This window comes from Chiloscyllium punctatum, chromosome 40 (assembly GCF_047496795.1).
Source record: "Chiloscyllium punctatum isolate Juve2018m chromosome 40, sChiPun1.3, whole genome shotgun sequence".
NCBI classification, from domain to species: domain Eukaryota; kingdom Metazoa; phylum Chordata; class Chondrichthyes; order Orectolobiformes; family Hemiscylliidae; genus Chiloscyllium; species Chiloscyllium punctatum.
Genome location: NC_092778.1, coordinates 8,560,405 through 8,584,448, shown reverse-complemented (window position 1 = coordinate 8,584,448; position 24,044 = coordinate 8,560,405). Strand labels below are relative to the sequence as shown.

Genomic DNA, 24,044 nt, shown 5'->3' with positions numbered 1-24,044 from the left:
TTGAAATGAAACTTGTTCCTAGAAAAAGAGAGCTGTGAAATGTTTAGGCTGAAGATGAGGGCAGATAGATAAGCTTCTTTCAAAAGGAGGGCAACTAGGCTGAGGTTTAGAGAGCTGAAGTTTAAAAGATGTAAAAAGTAAAAGACTTGTAGTAATATGGCACATTTCATAACCACTACTGGATGGTGGACATTGGGAGCCCAATGAGCATTAGAATAGCTGTGTCTGGAATTAATGGAAGGCATGCAAGAAAGTTTCAGTAGATAAGATGAGGCACAGTGGCTCATTGGTTGGCACTGCTGACTTGCAATGCCAGGGATCTGGGTTTGATCTAGCCTTGGACGACTGTCTGTGTGGAGGTTGCACATTCTCCCGGTGTCTGCGTGGATCTCCTCCAGATGCTCCAGTTTCCTCCCATAGTCAAAAGCTGTGCAGGTTGAGTGAAATGGCCATCCTAAATTGCCATAGTTTCCAGGCTAGGTGGATTAACCATGGGAAATGCAGGGCTACAGGGATAGGGTAGGGGGGTGAGTCTGGGTGGGATGCTTTTCGGAAGATTGGTGTGGACTTGATAGTCTGAATAGCCTGCTTCCACATTCGAGGGATTCTATGATTCTATTATTTGTTAGAAGTGGCCACTTGGAAAAGGTAGTGGGAAAAAGTTGGAAAAGTGAACTCTGATATAGCGGCTTAGGGGGGAGAATAGAGCACAAGACGGACAAACAAAATCTGTAATGAGGGAGTACACTTAAATGAGGAGGTCAGATTGTGCATACCACTTTGAACTATACCGATAGATTATTTATTTGCTTTTAATGAAACACAGTAAGCGTTGACACAAGGGCTTACTTTTCATGCTTTTAAAAGTTATTGATAGTGCTTGAAGTAGCTAAGAAAAAAAATTGTTTCAGTGGGGAAGAGAAAACAGAAGTAGACTGATACGGCCTCTTCAGCAGTATTTTGTTTTCAACAATGTTGTAGTTTCCATAATAGACCAAAAATCTGCAGTTAATCAAGGTACATTTCTACCCACACTCTGGTCACATTGCAATCCTCTCTGTGTTTGCACCCACCGCACCCACTTTTGAAATTCTTTTCACAGTTCTCCCTACATTAGATAACCTGTTGTCAAGATTCTGGTCATGATTTTTTTCATATTGAAAAGGAGTACAAACTGGGAGATTTGTTTTGTAATTTATTTGCTTATTTTCTTTCACAGCATCTTAATCACAGTTATCTTAATAACTACTCATCCGGAATAATCTCGCACAAGTCCATGCTTCAGAGTATGGAAGAAATATAGGATTCTTGACTTAATTATACCATATAGAGAATTAGTGCCTGGAGCTGGCATTGCAGACAGAAGAATAAAAATTGGAAGTGATTGCAGTGATTGCAGGCTTTCGTTTGCACTTACAATTATAGGGTGACGATCTGGGACTAGGTGGAAGAAGAAACAATTTTTCTAATATACTCCCTTTCATATATTTTGCAAACTACATGAATTCAATGTTAAACTATACATAAATAATTAGTGGTTGACTGACAGGTAAAGAAGTGCTCTTCGGCATCACATAGTTTAGTTCACAATGCTTCACAATAACATTGTTCACTGTTGGTTATTACAGTATATTCATCACTGTATCAAACAATCAAGCTTTTAGAAATAAAAACAAAGTGCTGGAAAAACTCAGCATCAGTGGAGAGAGAAGCAGAATTAATGGATTGAAATTTCTTAAAGATTGGCTATGTGTCAATCTTGGGGAGTTTCATGGAGGGTTTCTTTCTGAACTCTAGCAAGTTATCTCATGCAAATGAATGCTGCTCACCTCATTATGTATGCACCATTCTTTGATGGCACTACATTCACATTATTTACGGTACCCAGAAATTGGGCAGTTAGGGTCATACCCAATGTACAGAGTCTATAAAGAATCAATAATTTTAAAAAGCATATTGATTTTTATCATGAGTTGTGTTGAGGTTGTGCAGGACATTGATGGGGCCTCTGTTGGATACTATGTACAGTTCTGATTGCCCTGTAATAGGAAGAATATTATTAAACCGGAGAGGGTTCAGAAGAGATATACCAGGATATTGCCGAGAGTGTAGGATTTGACTTATGGGGAGATGCTGGATAGACTGGGACTTTTTTCATTGGAGCATAGGAGGTTGAGGGGTGATCTTATAGAGGTTTATCAAATCATGAGGGGTATAGTTAAGGTGAATGGCAGTTATTTTTTCCCTAGGGAAGGAGATTTCAAGACAAGGAGGTTTATTTTTAAGGTGAGAAAAGAAAGGTTTTAAAAAATCATGAAGAGCAGTCTTTTTAGACGACAGTGGTTCATTTGTGGAATGACTTCCAGAAAAAGTGGAGGATGTGGGTGCAGTTACAACATTTAAAAAAAAATTTAGATAAATACATGAATAAGAAATGTTTGGAGGGATATGGGCCATGGGCAGGCAGATGGTACTAGTTTAGTTTGGAATTATGGTCAGCATGGACTGGTTGGACTGAAGGGTCTGTTTCTATGCTGTATGACTCTAAGGCTGTTTCACTCAGTGATCCAAAGTATACATTAAAGTGATGTTACAGGTGTTTAATTGATTTCTTGTTTTGTAGAAATGCATATTTATGCAATGAGGCAATTTTAAGTTTTAATAGTATTCAAAAATGAAACAGATTGATCGCTTAAATACTCATCTGATTTTCCTTTCTTCAATAGTTTTTTGAGTTGTTGCATCCATTACAAAGATTTTCTTTCCCACCTCAACCAATAGTGAGAATAATATGGTTTGGGCCACATATTCAGTGTTTATTTATGAGAGATTTGACCAGATTCTGTTTGTTTTTACACGCCAGTTATTACTTTGTATTGTTTTAATGCATGTGAGCATTTTTATGTTTCGTATTTTTTGAAAACTTTCTTTTCCCTTTCTTGCATGGAGATGTTGGCTCCTTTATGGAATATGGTTGCCAGGAACTGCTTACCCTTTTGATGCGTTGCCTAAGTGAATATTACCCTTCATATTGAGTGTTAATATGTTATAGAAGCATCAAGGCCAAGCCTGATTGTGTCCTGCTTCACCATCTGTACTCACCTATTTCCAGCAGAACCTTAGTTATAAATTAAGTTTGGGAACATAGCTGATTCTCTTCTTTAATTCTTTAATTGGAAACATATACTGCTACACCACAATGGGAATTGAACCGAGCTAACTTCTCCCTGAGCCAGTAGGAAGCCTGATCCAAATCTACTGAGATGATTGCCCTTCTTTTACTTAATGTTGCTGAATAGTTGATTTGTATGTGAATTATAATGTTTGCTATGTATTCCCAGTAGTGTAGTGGTAACATGTCTGAGCTTAGTATTCAACATCTAATTACATACAGCATTAGCAGTAACATTGCAAGAAACATCAGACTTTGATTACACCAAAGTTGTACCTAGTTAATATTTTTAATGTTTTTAATTAAAAGTGTATAAGAAATTGTTACAGCTTTTGTAATTTGTCATGACAATTTACGCTGAGAAGACATAAAGCTGTATTTTCAACAAGGTAAAAACAATGACTGCAGATGCTGAAAACCAAATACTGGATTAGTGGTGCTGGAAGAGCACAGCAGTTCAGGTAGCATCCAACGAGCAGCGAAATTGGATGCCGCCTGAACTGCTGTGCTCTTCCAGCACCACTAATCCAGTATAAAGCTGTATTTTGTCAGCCCTTGCACATAGGAAATCAGTCTCCAAGACCTAAGAATATCTCCTTCAAATGATGTTGCTATATTTTTAAAAAGTGAGGGTTTTTCGATATGTTTTAATTGAAAAGTATCACAGCTGCATCTAAACTACAGATGATGAGCAATTGTTCTTTCAGAAGTACACATTGTGGTTTAGGAGGGGCGATTGTCTGGTGGTATTATCACTGACTGTTAATCTGGAGACCCAAGTAATGTTCTGTAGATTAGGGTTTGAATCCTGCCAACTGAAAGTGGAATTTGATGGCCTTTAAACTATTGCTGGTTTTCAGAAAACCCCATATGGTTCACTACTGTCCTTTAGGGAATGAAATCTGCCATCCTTACCTGGTCTGGCCTACATGTGACCACAGCAGTTGGTTAACTCTTAACTGTCTCTGGGCAATTAGTGACATACAATAAATACTGGCCTGGCCAGCAACACCCTCATTCCATGAATGAATGAAAAAAATTAAATTTTAAAACTGAAAGATATAGTTTTTAACAGAATAATAAATATTTAGAATAATTTGTTTGTCAAATTGGTAGAAGTTAAAGTTGCATCCACCAGTTGAGATTCAGTGAGGTTAATTGCCTGTCCTTACCCTGGATATCGGTGATGGGAAGATTCCATCCTGAATAACATGGGCAATGGTGATTCAGTTGTGAAAATAAGATTCTCAACAGTGCGAAAAAGGTTGGAGTTTCCATTGAAGGTTTTAATGGCAAGAGGAGCATATCACTTGTGAGTGATGAGAGTCCTGTTTGCATGTGTGAGTACAATTCAGTAAATGAAGAAGTCATCTCTAATCATCAGTCTCACACCTTAAGAAGTCGATGCCAAATACCCTAGAAGCTGCTGTGATGCTGATATGTTAATAACGCTCAGGTTCCTGCTTCATTACAAGGGTCTCCTTTCCCTGTTTTGGGATGTATCTCAACTTTGCTTGAACCATCTTCTCTCCAAGGCACTCCATTGTTCTGTTACAGTTTTACCTGACAATCTTTGATTCCAATTTGTTTGAAACAAAATTTATTCTCACCCCATTGCTTCACTTGAGACATCTCATTCCTCAGAATCAGGAATGTTTCCTTCCTTTTGGGTGTAAAACATTCTGATCAAAAAAATTCTGGAAACACATTTCAAAAATTCTTTCCCTCTTATGACTATCCTGTCAGTATTAGCATCCCACATTCTCAGTATAAGTAGTCTATAAGTACTATTTGTTGGTACAGAGATTCAGTAATGTTTAAAAAAGACATATTGGTCAAGCTTTTCATCTTGCACTTATCAGGACAATTCACAAGAAATAATAAAGGGGAAACAATATTTATACTGTACAAGAGGAGCATGCAATAGCTAATTATGATGAACAGTTAACTGCCAAGTTTTGTCTAAACTGGCACTTAACTATCTGGTGCGTTCTCTATGGAATTTTCTCTACCAAACAAAATCCAATTGCCAACTAATTAGCACTTTTATACAGCTTAAATATTGTTCTCATTTTGCTTCGGTATTTCTTGCAAATTGTCCTGATGAGTGCATGATAAAAAGCTTTGTTTGTAATACTGCTATATAAATTTTGTAACTGTCTACAATTTCCCTGGAAGTTTGTTCCTTGGTATATTTTTCAAGTGGTGGTATGTCCGAATACATCCAGAAAGGATAAGGTTTGCCCATTGTTTCTTAGCTGAAAATGTGTTGCTGGAAAAGCGCAGCAGGTCAGGCAGCACCCAAGGAGCAGGAGAATCGATGTTTCGGGCATGAGTCCTTCTTCAGGAAGGGCTCATGCCCGAAATGTCAATTCTCCTGCTCCTTGGATGCTGCCTGACCTGCTGCGCTTTTCCAGCAACACATTTTCAGCTCTGATCTCTAGCATCTGCAGTCCTCACTTTTTCCCATTGTTTCTTAGCCCTAACCAAATAAGTTTCATTATTTATTCCTCCAGGGCATCCTCTCTCTCTGGCAGTCTAATGGTCTCCTTAACATACCTCCCAATCCTCCTTTCTTTTCTTCCCCAGCTTTCCTGAGCATCGTTTGTTCAGGAATATAGAGTACCCAGTTCTGCCCCTTTTTTAAAGCCCAAATGCAGTTAGTGCCATATTATAATTCCACATGACTATTTGCATCTGTAGCTCAACAATTTTCTTTGCTTTGTATATTTGCATACATGACCTAAGTTAAAACTTAATCCATTTTCTCTTCTGCTGACCCCACCTAATACTCGTATAACAATAAAACGTGCGAATGCCTATTTATTGTATTAGTGCTGTCTATCTCTTCCTTTATATACCTTAATTCTTCTCTCCAATTCTACACCCTTTTTTTTATCACCCTATCCAGTTATTTGAAATTGTCTTGACCCACAGGTAGGAGTTTTGTGGTGAATAGTAGGGCATTAAGGAGTGTAGTGGAAGAGAGGGACCTTAGAGTTCAGATGTATGGTTCTTTGAAACAGAAGTTGGGAAGTTATGTTGCAGTTGTGCAGGACATTGGTGTGGCCACACTTGGAATATTGTCTACAGTTTTGGTCACCTTGCTACTGGGAAGCATGTTATTAAACTGGATAAGAATGCAGAAGAAATTTACAAGGATGTTGCCAGGAATCAATGATCTGAGTTATCGGGAGATGTTGGACAAATTAGGACATTTTTCTTTAGAGCGTAGAAAACTGAAGGCTAATCTTATAAAAGTGTGCAAGATCATGAGAGGCATGGATAGCGTGAATGCACTCAATCTTTTTCCCAGGGTTGTGGAATCAAGGACCAGACTGCATTAGTTTAAGGTTTGAGGGGAAATAATAAAAGGGAACCTGAGGGGCAACCTTTTTTACACTAAAGGTGGTGTGCATATGGAATGACTGCTAGCGGAAGTGGTTGAGTTGGGTATGTTAACAACATTTAAAAGGCATTTCAACAATTACATGGATTGGAATGGCTTAGAAGGATATGGGCCTAGTGCAGGGAAATGGGGCTTGCATGGATGGACATTTTGGTCGGCGTGGACCTATTCGGTTCACAGGGCCCGTCTCCATGCTGTTAGGACCCTATGACTCTATAACACCAACAATTCATCCCATTCAACCATTTATCCCAGTTTTGTTGTGGTCTAGTCCCCCAGATTTTACCTGCCCCCAGATTTGGTTCAAATGACCTGACAATTGAAATTGCTTCCTCCTGCTCCATCTCTCCAGCCATTCATTCATTTGCTCTATTCAAAATATGGTACTGAAAATAATCTGATTATTATAATATTTAAGGTCTTGCTCATCTCCTTCTGTTTTCTTTTAGCTAACCTTTCACTCAGATTTTCTATTTTAAAATATTTATCATTATTGCTACTGAAATTTTCAGTTCAACTCTTACATTGCTTTTGGTTCTTTCAACTCAAGTGCAAGCCTAAAAATATAATTGAGTTTACTGTCTGCCCTCTCTGTATTTGTTCTGATATAATTGGCTGTTGCTAAGCTCATGGTTAACAGCAAGCGACCAAAAGCCTGTTCCCATTACCAAAGATGGGGAAGATTTCCTTCTCCATTTGACCTTTTAAGATCAAGCACCTCACTACAATTGACTCAATCTTGCATTGATAGATGGTTGGAAGAATTGGATTGGGTTGGTAGAACTTAGACATTTTGTGGTTTGAAAGGTTATTACTTTCTAAAAATGTTATTGACTTATTTTGGGCAGAAGTTATAAACAGAATCTATTATGCAGACTTTGCAGAAAACAAGGTCTTCTCTTATGCATAACTTTACTAAGTTCCGCAACCTGATCAAGGCAAAAGTATGTTAATTTTGCATTCATAACCAATATGTTTTTCCAGGAAAGCTAAGATCAGATAAAAATGTGAGCATTTTGCAAGTTAAATATGATTGCTATGCAGACATCAAGGCTAGACAGTCTTTTAAAAAATACTATGCAAAGCAACATTTACATCTTGTTTCCTGTTTCTGATGACTTTAACACAAGAGAAAGTGTCATGTCATGTTTTACTTTGCTAGAGACATTTCTTAACATGCTTAATTTTTGGTGAAGAAGGTAGAAATACTTAAAACAAAAATGGATTTAAATTCTTTATATTTGGCTCATTTCATGGGTCCTAAAGATAAGAGACAGAGATAGAAAAGAACTGTGAAACATAGATCACGAATTAAATAAATCCCCTTACTCCTGGGGAAACATTCTGTTCCTGAGAGCATTGTGCATTATGTGATTAATATTTGCCTGGGTGTTGTGCTCACCAAACCAGTTCTGTTATAATGTTGAGAAGAGATGGTGTGGCCTTTGAGGACGGAACCAGAGATCCTGCACCTTGATCCTGCATGTTCTCAGTCTGGTGAATTACAGTTCAGCAACATACTTAATTTTCATTCTGCATCCTTTAATTGAATACTAGGTTGTAATTTTTCCTGACATTGTGATTCCCTGATGGGTTGTATTTATTCAACGGGAGCTTGTGTCACTTTACACCCTCTGCAGCAGACAAGGTTGATTTTACTGTCTGGTGTAATTCCAAGCATTTACCCTTCATAATATTGAGAGCAAGTTATTAATTTGCTTAGGAGATTAGTTAGGCAGTAGACAAAGTTGGGATAATTGTTACGTACTCAAAATTAGAACGTTGAGACTGGTGGTGCTTCATAAAGATCTGTGCTGGATTCTCAAGTAGTAACATTATTTATGACTCCCGATAACACACTAGAAAAAAATCCAAATTTACTGGTGACAAATGGCGGAGTAAGATATGTGAGAATGTAACATTATAGAGACTTGATACAAAGAAGAACAAAGAACAGTACAGCACAGGAACTGGCCCTTTGGCCCACCAAGACTACACTGACACCCGAAACCTTTCTAAACTTAAAAATCTTTTGTTTCTGCCCAGTCTGTACCCCTCTATCCCCTGCCTATTCATATGTAAAATGCCTTTTAAGCATTGCTATTGTATCCACTTCCATCACCTCTTCTGGCAGTGCATTCTAGGCATTTTTTATTTTTTTTTATTCTTTCTGAATAAAATAGTTACTTTTCCTATTTTCCAATCTATTCCTCAAATCTAATGAGTTTTATAAAATTAAAATTAAACTTTCCTCTTTTCTTTAAACCTATTCCTCAAAGTAATGGACATTTCTACCTTGTGGAAAAGACTATCCCTACCTCGTATAGTTTTGTAAACTTCTATCAAGTTGTCCCTCATCCTCTGACATTAATGTGAAAGCAAGCCAGTTGTCTCATACTTCAGATGTGGCATCATTAGCGCCCTGTGTGAATGAAGCAGAACCACTCTGCATTTGTGTTCAGTTCCCCTCACAATAAAACATTACACCATATTAGCTCTCCTGACTACTTGATGTACCTGCTTACTTATTCTTTTTATTCTTTTTGCCAAAATGAACCAATTTCACACTTTCCCACGTTGTGTTCCATTTGCCCCTCCTTAAACCTATCTGTGCCCCTTTGTAACGTCTTATGTCCTCTTCGCAATTTATTTTCCTACCTTTGTATCATCATCAAATTTAGCTACCATACCTTCAGTGCCTTCAGATTATTTATAAGAGTTGAGGCTCTAGTGCCAATTGCTGTGGCATACCACTTGTGACATCCTGCCAACCTGAAAAAGACCCATTTCTTCCTTCTCTCTGCTTCCTGTTTGCCAGGTAATCTATCTCTGCCAGTATGTTTCTCTCAACACTATGTCCTTTAATTTCTGAAGATGGTCACCTCATCAAATGCCTTCTGGAAATCCACTGGTTCTACTTTATTGGTTAGCTCAGTTGGCTGGGCATGTGGTTTGTGATGCACAGTGCCACCAATGGCATGTGTTCAATTCCTGCTTGAGGTAACCATTGAAAGTCCTGCCCTCTGAGCCTTGCTCCTCACCTGAGGTGTGGTGACCCTCAGGTTAAACTCAATTTTCTTTGTGTAATAAAAGAGCAACCCTATGGTGACTTTTTCTGTTGCAGAAATTACTTCTTCAAAGAGCTCCACAAATTAGTTAAACTTGATTTCCCTTTGACAAAACCATGTTGACTCTGCTTGATTACCTTGAATAGGATGGTATATCAGTGTCCTGTTATACCATCTTTAATAATAACTTCTGATGATTCCCAATGACAGATGTTAAGCTAACTGGCCCATAGTTTCCTGCTTTCTGTCTCCATCTCTTTCTGAATAAAATAGTTTCTTTTGCTATTTTCCAATCTATTCCTCAATTCTAATGAGTTTTGTAAAATTAGAACCAATATATGAACTGTCTCATAGGTGGCTACTTTTAAGATGCTAGGATGAAATCCATCAGGACCGTAGGATTTATCAATTTACAAATTTCAACAACTTATTTAGTACTACTTTATAGACAATAGACAATAGGTGCAGAAGTAGGCCATTCTGCCCTTCGAGCCTGCACCACCATTCAATATGATCATGGCTGATCGTCCTTAATCAGTATTCTGTTCCTGCCTTATCTCCATAACCCTTGATTCCACTATCCTTGAGAGCTCTATCCAACTCTTTCTTAAATGAATCCAGAGACTGGGCCTCCACTGCCCTCTGGGGCAGAGTATAATACACAGCCACCACTCTCTGGGTGAAGAATTTTCTCCTCATCTCTGTCCTAAATGGTCTACCCCGTATTTTTAAGCTGTGTCCTCTGGTTCGGCACTCACCCATCAGCGGAAACATGTTTCCTGCCTCCAGAGTGTCCAATCCTTTAATAATCTTATATGTCTCAATCAGATCCCCTCTCAGTCTTCTAAACTCAAGGGTATACAAGCCCAGTCGCTCCAGTTTTTCAGCGTAAGGTAGTCCCCCTATTCCAGGAATTGACCTCGTGAACCTATGCTGCACTCCCTCAATAGCTAGAATATCTTTCCTCAAACTTGGAGACCAGAACTGCACAGAATACTCCAGATGTGGTCTCACCAGGGCCCTGTACAGCTGCAGAAGAACCTCTTTGCTTCTATACTCAATTCCTCTTGTTATGAAGGCCAGCATGCTATTAGCCTTCTTCACTACCTGCTGTACCTGCATGCTTACCTTCATTGACTAGTGTACAAGAACACCCAGATCTCTTTGTACTGCCCCTTTACCTAAATTGATTCCCTTTAGGTAGTAATCTGCCTTCCTGTTCTTGCCACCAAAGTGGATAACCATACATTTATCCACATTTTTCTTATTTTTTATTGTTATTTTCTGCTATCTGGAATATCCCCTTAAATGTTTGCTACTGCATCACTATTGACCTTTCGCTTAACCTGAATTGCCAGTTCACTTTTAGTAGCTCTGCTTTCATGTACTAACAGTTGTCTTTGTTTAAAATTAAAATAGCACACTGTTGCATCCATTCTTCTGTCCCTTGAACTGTCTGTAAAATTCAGTTATTCAATGGTTGCTGCGACCCAGGGCACTTTCACTAAAAGGTCAGTAATTAATCCTGTCTTGTTGGTCAAAACCAGGTCTAAAATGGCATGCTGTTTGGTTGGTCCCATGACAGGCTGGACTAAGGAATTCTCCTGAAAACGTACAATGAATTAGTCAACCGGACAACTTTTCCCCAATTGATTTTGCCAGTTTGTATATCGGTTAGAATCCTCCCTGACAATCACTGTACCCTTTTGACAAGCTCCCATTATTTCTTCATTAATACCCTGTCCTACCATATGGTTATTGTTACAGGGTCTCTACACAACTTACTCAAGTTACAACTTGCCGTTACCATTCCTTCTTTCCACCCAGGCTGCTTCTATATCCTAGGAGAAAGTGAGGACTGCAGATGCTGGAGATCAGAGCTAAAAATGTGTTGCTGGAAAAGCGCAGCAGGTCAGGCAGCATCCAAGGAGCAGGAGAATCGATGTTTTGGGCATGAGCCCTTCTTCAGGAATGAGGAAAGTGTGCCAAGCAGGCTAAGATAAAAGGTAGGGAGGAGGGACTTGGGGGAGGGGCATTGGAAATGCGATAGGTGGAAGGAGGTTCAGGTGAGGGTGATAGGCCGGAGTGGAGGTGAGGGCAGAGAGGTCAGGAAGAAGATTGTAGGTTAGGAAGGTGGTGCTGAGTTCGAGGGTTGGGACTGAGACAAGGTGGGGGGAGGGGAAATGAAACTGGAGAAATCTGAGTTCATCCCTTGTGGTTGGAGAGTTCTTAGGCAGAAGATGAGGTGCTCTTCCTCCAGCCATCGCGTTGCTATTGCCAGACCGTAGCAACACGACGGCTGGAGGAAGAGCGCCTCATCTTCCGCCTAGGAACCCTCCAACCACAAGGGATGAATTCAGATTTCTCCAGTTTCCTCATTTCCCCTCCCCCCACCTTGTCTCAGTTCCAACCCTCGTACTCAGCACCACCTTCCTAATCTGCAATCATCTTCCTGACCTCTCTGCCCCCACCCCCACTCCGGCCTATCACCCTCACCTTAACCTCCTTCCACCTATCACATTTCCAATGCCCCTGCCCCAAGTCCCTCCTCCCTATCTTTTATCTTAGCCTGCTTGGCACACTTTCCTCATTCCTGAAGAAGGGCTCATGCCCAAAACATCGATTCTCCTCCTTGGGTGCTGCCTGACCTGCTGCGCTTTTCCAGCAACATATTTTCAGCTGCTTCTATATCCTGTTTTGTTTTTAAATTTAGGTTTCCCATCTCTATTGTGCTAATATCATTTTAATTAACAGGTTGACTAAAATTCTATTGTGACTTACTGTCCTTCAGATGAAATGAATCACTACCATCATTCAGGATGTTTGAAACATCACACTATTTCAGGAGAGTTAAGGAGATCATTCATTGTCCTGACCAAAACATATTAATCCAGTTCTCATCTCACTTCTGTTTGCAGGATCATGCTGCATATAAAATGGTTTCTTTGTTATCAGCAGAGTATAGTTCCTTCCATTTACAAGTACTTCAACTCATTTGAAATGTTTTGACATTTTTCTGAAAGGTACAGAAGTGTCTGTGACAGAGGAAAAAATACTTTTGCTTAACTTTGGTTTGGTGGCTAATTTTCTAAAATCAACCATAACAAATACAATTTAAAAAATGTGTAAAGAAGAAGCTTGTATGGTTAATCTTGTATATCAAATTTCATCAATTCCCATGGAATTCACTGCCTGAAAATGTAGTGAAGGCGGTTTCGCAACAACTTTCAAAAAAAGCATACTCAAAGTAGGAAACCATGTGAGTCGAAAGGGAAAATTGGATGGAGTGGAACTAATCAAAATACTCTTTCAAGTGTCGGCGCAGAAACTATGGACCAATTAGCCTCCTGTGTTGCATCACTCTTTGAACTTACAGGCTCCACTTTTTGTGTGAAGCTCTGCCAGTTTCTCATTCTCAGTACCTGCTCAACTCCCTTCTAAAATTGTCAAATGAAACTGCTTACATCCCTTCTTCAAGTGGAATATTCCAGGTCCTTAAGACCAATGGAAAAACATTGTTGTCCCAGAACTTTTCTGATGATTTTGAGTTCATGACCAGTTATTGACTTGGTCACTGGAGGGGTTTTGTTTTCTTATGCACCCTATATATTTTCTAATCAGCATGTTTAGAGATGGCATTATATACCACTATCAAAGCTTTTCTTCATCTTGGAAATCTGTGTTTGGTACTTATCACCATACAAGCTGTATGGTCTTATCTTTTCCATTCTTTCTCAATGACTGAACTCCCTCATCCCAGTAACACCCTGGTAAACCTGCTGCACCCTTTCTAATTCCTTTAAATCTAACTTTGAATTTTGTGCCTTGAATGGGCGCAATCTTCTAATCAAGGCCTACCGAGTAGTGTTCCAGCATGATTTCCTTGCTTTCATAATCTACTCATTTATTTATAAATTCAAGTAACTCACATACTACTTTAATCACTTTATCAACTTGCAGTACTGTTTTTATAGATTGGTGTACATGTGCGTTTGTGCCACTTATGTTGTTCTATCTTTCCATATTGATTCTTACAAAATACTGTGTACCTCCACATTGAACTTTGTCTATAATGCTTCTGCCAACTTCACCATCTTGTTTTATGTCATCAAGATGTGAAACTGGCTCCAATCATATGGAACAACAGCACTCAAAATAAACCAGGCTCTCTTACCCATCCCCTCAGGCTAAAGATTGTCCTGGAAAATTTAATCAAGGGGCTCGCCAATCAGAGAAGAGTAGCTTCTGTCACTCGAATTAGAGAGAAGTGTCCTTACGGAGGAAGAAGTGGCTTCAGGAAGCTCCACCTCGGGGAGTGGGGCAAGGATGGAGCCAGCAGGTAGGGAGTCAGGGCAGAGCAGACTAAAAAAAGGAATGAAGAGGAAGGGAGGCTGCAAGAGGAATAAATGGGAGAAGGAAATCGCAAGAGTGTTGGGGGTGGTGGGATAGGAGGTTTGAAGAGAAGAGAGCAGAAGGTGGATCGAAGAGGGTGGCAGTGAGCAAAAGGCTCCAATGGAGGTGAAGGTGGCTGTAAGTAGAGTGATGAGGAAGAAGGCTGAGAAGAGGTATGGAAGAAGGAAGCTGCAAGAGATGTAGGTGGTAGAATAAAGTTGCAGTGGATTGTATTTTATTCAGTCATGGGGTATGGGTGTCATTTATATGCTGTCCCAAGCTGCCTTTAAGAATATGGGTGAGCTGCCTTCTTGAATGGCTGTAGTCCCTGTGTTTTAGGTAGACCCACAATGCCCTTCGGAGTTTGATCCAGCAACAGTGAAGGACGAGCCAATATATTTTCAAGTCAGGGTGGTGTCTGGCTTGGCAGTAAACTTGCATGTGGTGGTGTTCCCAGATATTTGCTGCCTTGTCTTTCAAGATGGAATGGCTGCAAGATTGAAAGATGCTATCTGAAGATCTTTAGTGAATTTCTGCAGTTCATCTTGTACATTGTACACACAGCTCCTACTAATCGTCGGTGGTGGAGGGAATAGATGCTTGTGGATGTTGTGCCAATCAAATATTTGGGGTGGGTTCTTTACCCAGAGAGTGGTGGGGGCATGGAATGCGCTGCCCGAGGGAGTGGTAGAGTCAGATTCATTGGCGACCTTTAAGCGGCATTTGGATAGGTACATGGATGGGTGCTTAATCTAGGATAGAAGTTCGGCACAACATCGTGGGCCGAAGGGCCTGTTCTGTGCTGTATTGTTCTATGTTCTATGTTCTATGTTCTAAATGGGCTGCTTTGTTCTGGATGGTGTCAAGCTTCTTGAGTGTTGCTGGAGCTGCACAAATCCAGGTGGTGGGGTGGGGGAAACCATTCCATCACAATCCTGACTTGTGCCCTGTAGATGATGGACAGGCTTTGGGAGTAAGGTGGTGAGTTACTTGCTGCAGTATTCCTAGTCTCTGACCTGCTTTTGTAGCCACTGTATTTATATGGTCAGTCCAGTTGAGTTTCTGGTGAATGGTAACCCCCAGGTTGTGGATAGTGGGGGATTCACTGATTGTAGCAGCATTGAATGTCAAGGGCTGTGGTTAGATTGTCTCTTGTTGGAGGTGGTCTGCCAAGTATTTGTGTGGTGCGAATACTACTTTTCACTTGTCATCCCCAGCCTGGATGTTGACCAGATCTTGTTGCATTTGAGCATGGACTCCTTTAGTGTCTGAGAAGTTGAGAGTGGTACTGAACATTGTTCAATCATTGGCGAACGTCCCCAGTTATGACCTTATGATGGAGGGAAGGTCAGTGATGAAGCAGCTGAAGATGGTTGGGCCTAGGACTCTACCCTAAAGAATTCCTACAGAGATTTCCTTGAGATGACTGACATCTAACAACAACAACCATAACCATGTTCTGACATGCCAGGTATGACTCAAATCAGTGGAGAGTTTGTCCCCTGATTACAGTTATGTATCTAGTTATGCTAGAGCTTCTTGATGTCACACTCAGTCAAATGCAGCCTTGATGTTAAGAGTGGTCATTCTCACCTCACCTCTGGAATTCAGTGTTTTTGTCCAGATTTTATCCAAGGCTGTAACAAAGTCAGGAGCTGAGTGGCCCTGGCAAAACTGAAACTGGGCATCTCTGAGCTGGTTGTTACTGAGCAGGCACTGCTTGATAGCACTGTTGATGGGTACCTTCCATCATTTTACTGATGATGGCGAATAGACTGATGGGGCAATAATTGACTGGGTTGGATTTGCCCTGTTTTTTTGTGTGCAAGATATGTCTGGCCGATTTTCCACATTGTCAGGTAGATGCCAGTGTTGTAATTGTAGTGGAAGAGCTTGGCAAGGGGTGTGTCAGATTCTGGAGTACAAGTCTTGGTACTTTTGCCAGAATATTGTCAGGGCCCATAACTGTTGCAGTATCCGGTGTTTCTAACTGTTTTGTGACATCATGTGGAGTTAATAGAATTGGTTGAAAGCTGGTATCTGTGATGCTGGAGACACCTGGAGGAGGCCAAGAATTGTCACCAATTTAGTTTTTCTGGCTGAAGATTACTGCAACTACTTCAGACTTATTTTTTGCATTGATTTGTTAGGTTCTTTCATTATTGAGGATGGGGATATTTGTGGAGCTGCTTCCTCTAATGAATTGTTTAATTGTCTGCCACCAATGCCACTTAGATTTGGCAGGACTGCAGGGCTTAAATGTGATCTGTTGTTTGCGGGATCTCTTAGCTCTATCACTTACTGCTTATGCTGTTTGGCATACAAGTGGTCCTGTTTTGTAGCTTCACCAGATTCACACTTCATTTTTAGGTATGCCTGATGTTGCTGCTAGCACACCCTCCAGCACTCTTCATTGAACCAGGTTTGATCCCCTGGTTTAAAGGTAAGGTTTGAATGGGGGAATATGCCAGGCCATGAAGTCACAGATTGTGCTAGGGTACAGCTCTGCTGCTATTGATGGCCCAAATTGCCTCATGGATGCCCAGTCTTGAGTTACTAGATCTGTTTGAAGTCTGCCCCATTTAGTGTGGTGATGGTGCCATGCAACAGGATGGAGGCTATTCTCAATGTGAAGGCGGGACTTGGTCACTGTTACTAATACTGTCATGGACAGGTGCATCTACAACCAACAGATTGGTAAGGATGTTTTTCCAGTCAAGATTAGAGTGGTGCTGGAAATGCACAGTAGGTCAGGCAGCATCTGAGGAACAGGAAAATTGACGTTTCGGGCAGGCACCCTTTATCAGCCCTTCATCCAGAAGCTTCCCCCAGCCTCTGGAACTGCTCAGCCGCTATTAGCCACGAGGCCGGGATAGCCACCATCACCGCGGCGATCAATGATGCCACTTCTACCCCCACCAAACAGTAGCCACGGCTGCTCATGCCACCTTCGTGACTGTCAGCCAGACAACAGCCGCCCAAATCACTGGACTACCAAACGCCACCACAATCGCCATGAGATCCACCATCGCTGGGACCAACACAAGGCCCAACCGAGAACACACTTCTGGCCCCCACCCCCTGCCACTGTTGCAGCCATTTCTGCCTCCGCTGACATCACTTCTGACACCCACATCACTCCTGACGCCGTGCATTCCATGACTTCCATGACCAAGGCCATTTCTGCAGAAATTTCCTGTTCCTCGGATGCTGCTTGACCTGCTGTGCATTTCCAGCACCACTCTAATCTTGACTCTAATCTCCAGCATCTGCAGTCTTCACTTTTGCCTAAGGATGTTTTTTCCCTCTAATTGGTTCCCTCACCACCTGTCTTTTAGGACTTGACCAACTCAATCAGCAGTGTTGCTGCTGAGCCAGTCTTGGTGCTGGATGTGGAAATGCCCTACCAAGTGTATATTTTGCATCTTTGTCATCCTCAATGCTTCTTCCAAGTGTTATTCAATATGGAGGAGTAATGATTCATCACCCAAGGGAGGATGGTGCGTGGTAATCAGCAGGAGGTTTCCTTGTCCATGTTTAACTAAAGTGATGACATTTGATGAGGTCTCTGTTTGAATGTTGAGGATTCCCAGGGTAACTCTGTCCTGACTGCATACCTCTGTGCCTCCCCCACAGCTGGGTCTGCCCTGCCAGTGGGACAGGCCATATCCAGGGATGGTGATGGTGGTGTCAGGGATATAGTCTGTAAGATATGATTTGATTATGTCGGGCTGTTGGCTTGACTAGTCTGTGAGACAGCTCTCCTAATTTTGGTACTAGCCCTCAGATGTTAATAAGGAGGATTTTCAGGGTTGACAGGGCTATCGTTGCTGTTATCGTTTCTGGTACCTAAGTTGATGCCAGCAAACAAACACCAGGAAGGGAAGATGTTGTTTGTAGCTTTCAATGTCAATTTCTTCACATATCCTCGGTTTGATAGCTTTTATTTTGGAAATCCTTCATTATCAGCAACTCCAAACAACATGTAACATGTGAATGATCAAAGTTTCTTTCAAATGCCTGTATGTTTTCAGGTACATCCTGCACAATAACAAAAGAAGAACTAATCCAACCCTGCCAGTTAGTGCACCATTGATAGAAGGGTTCATTCAACTATGCCAACAAGCGACAGATACTTAGCAATAATCTGCTCATTGATGCTCAGTTTACCTTTTGCCGGGTCCACTCAGGTCCTGACTTCATTGCAGCCTTGATTCAAACAGGGGAATCTGAGCTGAACCCAGGAATGGAGGTGAGACTGATTGCCCTTGGTCATTGTTACATTTGACCAATTGTGGCATCGAGGAACCCTAGCAAAATTAGACTCCTTGGGAATCAGTGGTAAGTTCTCTGCTGAGTGGCGTCATTTCTGGCACAGAGCAAGATGATTGTGGTTGTTGGACGTCAGTTTTCATATTTGCAGGACATCTCATGTCAATCACCTGTGCCATTGCCCTTGAATGTGGTGTATTTCATGGTTTTGTACTTTTCTTTGAGATTGATTGAAGACTACATTGGCAGGATCTTTGTCACTTGCTGTCTCTTGACAAGGATTGGTGAAGCAGGCAATGTCTGGGACAACATTTCTAGTTCCTTCCTGGCATTTTGGAGGTAAATAGTATGCTTCTGAAAAAGGATGCTTGGTTTCTTATGGCGCTGTTGAGTTCCACCTCTGGTTTCTTCCATTGAGAAACAACCCTTTAGCTTGAGCAATTTGTGTGCAACATTATGGCTATAGCTCCCAGTGAATCCGTCACTTCAACTCAATTGTTCACCTCCTGCCACATGGCTCATGACAGATGGTGGATGAAAGATAATGGCTAGACGATGAACTTGAATTGTGTGTGTGGATTATGGTGAGGGAAAGTTGTGCCTAGTCAACTGATTTAGAATGCTGGACTTAGCAAAGAACAAGCGAACGTGCATGAAAGTGTTCAGAAACGAGCATTGAAACTAATCATAGATAACATGCACTAAAGCTACTTTGACATAATAATGTAACTGAATGCATTGAATTTTACTTCCTATGGACACTATCATGTATCACATCCACAAGAAAGTTAATGTGTGATGGAATTAAGGAGAAAGTATGCCATCTTCAAATAGGCTAGTGAATGAATAGACCACAAGGCAATCCAACATTATAAATTCACAAATAGTAGGCGACTTATTAAGATGTTAATGAATTTAACCTGACAACACATAATATACGGATTTCGATATGAATGCAGAGTTTGGTAGACCTTTCATTTTCTGTAAATTAAGAAGACCTATATATTGCAACATATTGTAATTGCTTATAAACTTAAATATTCATGGTTTTATTATCTTTTTATTATTTTATGCTTTATAATTTTGTTTTCATGATTAGCTTTACCTATGAATTATGATTAATGGTTTTATTTATATCAACATCAGAATTTGGCTCTTATTTTATCATTCCTTTTAAAAGAAAATCACCTATTTATCTGTGTCTATTCTGTTATTCTGACCTATCTTGAACCAGTTTCAAAACGTCTAAATGGCTGGCAAAAGTACTGGATATAGTGAATGAACTGGATGTCTTCTGTCGTGTTGATGCCTATGTGTTCTACAACACTGTGCTGACTTGTCTTCAATACCTCTGGATCTTGGGTTGTTCTCAATTGACAAGTTGCAGAATCAGTCTTCATGTGCCTGGGTAAAAAAATCCCTAGGTGATTGAGGCTAGGAGATCTGAAGGCTGTTGTCATTGGTTTAGTCTTCTTATTTAACCTGGGTCGTTGTTGTTCTTTACTAATAGCTACTTGGACTCACATGCGAGAGCTGAGTGAAGATGATAACCAGTATAAAATGAACCACACCTACTAAAGATATTATCCCTTCCTCTCCAATTAGATGGTTTCCGACCAACACCCTAGAATTAGGGAGGGTGAAGAGAATCTTATGGATTTTACTGTGTGTATGAACAAAATGTTCACAGTTGACTTTTTTTAATGGTTCTTATATCTTCCTACAGGCTGGGAGTCTCAACTTCTGGAAACTGGGTTCCTTAGTATTTTCCTGTGTCCTGTGCTGACTCTCTGCACCATTCCACATCACACACCACCATCCAAAATTGTCATATGGTCTTTTCGTTGGCTCATTTTCCGCATCATGCTGGGGGCGGTAAGAGTTTTATTAATAATTTAATGCAACTACCAGATTTCTGTGCAGTTGTCTGTTTTTCAACATTAATTAGCAGCAGATGCTGTTTCGTTACATATAACCAGAGTGGGTGACATTTGAAGAATGAAGGGATTTAAACAGGCTCTTCTCAAGCATTCATTGACGAAATAACAGAGGAGGAATAGAGGGATCTGAACCTGGCAACCGAAGTTAAATCATCGTAACAGATCTGATTTGATTTATATTTACCTATTGCATTACATTTAATGTTTATCCTTAAGCATCCTTTACACTTTTCTTTTCTCCATAAGAACATTGTTTAATTTTTTTTTCATTCTTATTGCCTTGCTTCTATCTGGTAATCACATATTCTGTTAGCTACTGCCTTTAGGGAGATAGTAAGAACAAGCAAATCTTGCATATTCTACTTTGAGTTGCAAGCTACAAACTCAGTTACAGTCACTGATAAATCTAATAAAGGATCCAGGAAAAACTTCCTACCTGGAGAGTGATGACTTCTTACCATATGGAGTTGTTGAGCCAAATATTATACATGTATTTAAGAGGTAACTATATAAATACATGAAAAAGAAAGGAACAGATGGTCAGCTGAAATAGATTGGGAGTGGACTCTTGTGCAGCATGAACAGTTTTACAGTTGGTCCATTCCTATTTGTAACATTTGTAATTGTGTAAACAGAGGTACATAATATGGTTTAAGCATCGTGTTTTATTTTTTCTCTCCACATTGTGAATCATAAGAGAATTGATTTAATAATACTCAAATAATTATGAATATTACATCAACTGACACCATCAATTAACTAGAATTCAACACCTGGAAGAAGATAAGTGAGAAGATGGGATCCATTGGTCAATTAATAATAAATGATATTATTTTCCTGTATTTACATGAGAAGTGTTTACATGGGAATTAGTTGTTTGTGATCCTGTGTAATCAATTGGATCTTTGTAGAATGAGACTTGTCAAAGGCAATCTCATGCAAAGTAATCAAATAAATGCATAATACTGTAGATGCTGAATATCTGAACTAAAAGCAGGAAGTGCTGGAGAAGCTCAGCAGGTCTGGCAGCATCTGTGGAGAGAGACTGCTTTGTGGAGCATCTCAGCTCTGTCTGTACAGATGAGTGCAATCTTCCAATTACTTGCCATTTCAATAAACTATGCGCCCCCATGCAAAACTTTCCCTGTTTGGCCTGCAACAGTGTTCAAGCAAATTACAACACAAACTTACACACCTTACAGTCTCAGTATTGAATTCCACAACTTCAGAAAATGACCTTTTGAATCTTCCATTTTCCTTCCATGCATCCATTCCAACGATGGGTCACTGGACCCAAACGTTAACTCTGATTTCTCTCCACAGATGCTGCCAGACCTGCTGAAATATTCCAGCAATTTCTACTTTTGTTTCAGATGTTCAGCATCTCCAGTTTCAGTTTTTAACATTGAGAGTTGTTTGCCTCGTTGTCTGTTAAAGATATTACTTATAAAATAACCTTGTGTGAAACATAATTAAATTCTGTGAATTAATTCAATTTTTGTTTTTTTAAGTTTTTATACTAATCATATCTTAGAGGTCTTCTAAATCCTTTCATCGCTACCTGTAAATAATTTCTGAATTAACTTTAGCTTGAATCTGACAACCTGGATTTGTGAGTTGAACATGGTTGAATCTGTTTATGGAAATTGCCCTTTGACTGTGGATTCTGGTTAAGAGTTGGGAGAAAATTAAAGTTGCAGCAAACTGAATCCAGGGACACCACAAGTTAGATAATTGTTTTATTTGGTTTCAATACTGTCTAATGTAACATTGCTTCAACAAAGTCCTCAATAAGGAGGCTGTTTGTTTCAGAGCTCAGGCTAGAGCCTAAGAGTAGTGTATCTTTCACTTCTACTCAGATAAAATTTCAGGTACTGCATTAGTGATATCTGTAGGCTTATGGAGGAGATATCTTATTAATGAGGAAAATAAGATAATTTAACAAATTGACCTCTGTTCCAACACCAATAACTTACAGACATTTAATCCCTAATAGGCCTTTGAGAATGGAACTTGAAGTCGATAAAGTAGCTATGGTCAGTTGAAACTGACTTAAAAAATCATATAAACCAAAATTAACTTGGGCAGGCAACAAAGCAGGGTCACATATAAAGACCATAAGCTACCAAGAAAAAATTGAGAGAAATTAATGGCAATAAACACTAGTTTCTTCTCATGATCTGCAATAATCTGTAGTTTTAATATTTGATGCCAGTTTCGGTTCAAAGCGCGAACACTATGATAGCAAGTAATCGTTCGCCTCATTTATCCAACTGCTATTAACTTGCAACCAGCTGCAGCTGTTTCACTGTAAATGGTCAAGAATAAATTGTGCTCAGTTCATACTTGAACATACCTTAAAAGTAAACACTTTCACTTCTGGTTGCTGGAGTTGAACTCCTCTGCAAAGTGGGACTAATGCACTTTAGTGATAAAACTTTTGTAAATTTTCTTCCATTTACTGTGGAAAGAAGAGTCTGGTGCATACTCAGGCTTTTTGTGCAGATGGTGTATAAATCTAGTTACTTTTAAGTGTAAATCTTGCGGAACTGAATTCAGTTTGAACTATCATGACCTGAATGTGTGTTTTGTGCAATATATGTTGTACTCACAGACTTATTCTGTTTTTGTCTCTTTATGAAATTAAGCTCGTTATGAAATGAAGTGGTATGTGTTTCTTTTGGTCAAAACTATAGAAACATATCCTTGATGTGCCTGGGATTGGGCATTCCACTTCACAATTTATATAATGAAAAAAATGTATGAATAATCCTTTCGTGCCCAAATTCTTCCAATTTATTGATCAATTCAGTCTTTAAATCAATATTACTGACTACATAAAATGAAAGGGAAATATCGTGTATTGCATAGTTTTCAAAATAGTATCTTAACGTCTTTAATGCTTTTTTGTTGACCCAAGATTTCAATTTTGGCACAGTGAGCAATATTTGTGCTTTGTTTTATTCCATTCACTTAAAACAAAACTAAGATCTAAAAATCTTGCAACTTTTAGCCTGTGGTTTCCACAATCAAAATGCAAATGCTGCATTTCTTTTCTTTAGCAGTGGATCTGATCTACTGTGTCTGAGAGTTGAAATATGATGGAGAACTGAAAATAGAGGGCCTGGAATCATTTAAGATGTTACTCTGGGTGGGGGCACTCTAGGGTTCTTCTCAATAGTTGAATTGGGCCAAATGGCTTTCCTCATCTATAATTACTTCATGATTGGCACTTTTTTGTTTATCTTACTCATGGTCGACAGCAAACAGCAAGGAGACAACTTCAAGTACAGTCATTTTTGTTGGAATAGCTTTCTCAAGCACTGTATATTTGTCAAATGTGTTGACGAAGGAAATAAGTTATTTAGATCACAATAAACAAATTGTTTTCGTTAATATTGAAACAAAATATTTGCAAAATTCCTTAAATGTACAAAATTACAATAAATTCTTTGCAAGGTGAGAAAACTGGTATAGTCTACTCTGATCCAGAACTGCATGAATTTGTTAATCTGACAGTTGCTTAGCTACGCTCTCAGTAATTTGCTAGACTTAATCCATATGGTTTATCAAAACATAGAGGATTAAGAGATGTGGGTAATGTTCAACAAGTAGTTTCAATATAAGGTTTTAGAGATAACTTGAAAAACTGCTCATTGCTGGAACAAACCTCCATATGGTCCTAGTTGCTACATTCTGATTTTTTCCAGCCTATGCAGGACATTGTAATCCTTACTCAAAGGGACCAAAAGTGGTTATTTTCTGTCACCAGCAGCCAAGACTACCAGCAA

At 39.7% G+C, this 24,044-nt stretch overlaps 1 protein-coding gene across 1 annotated transcript in view; it reads left to right on the top strand.

Moving 5' to 3' along the window:
* The window catches only part of lmf1 (lipase maturation factor 1), a 492,498-nt gene that overhangs the window by 55,286 nt on the left and 413,168 nt on the right, over positions 1 to 24,044 (top strand). Inside the window, exon 2 of the mRNA XM_072559267.1 lies at positions 20,040 to 20,188. Coding sequence (XP_072415368.1) covers positions 20,040 to 20,188 — 149 coding nt within the window. The remainder of the gene's footprint in view (positions 1 to 20,039; positions 20,189 to 24,044) is intronic.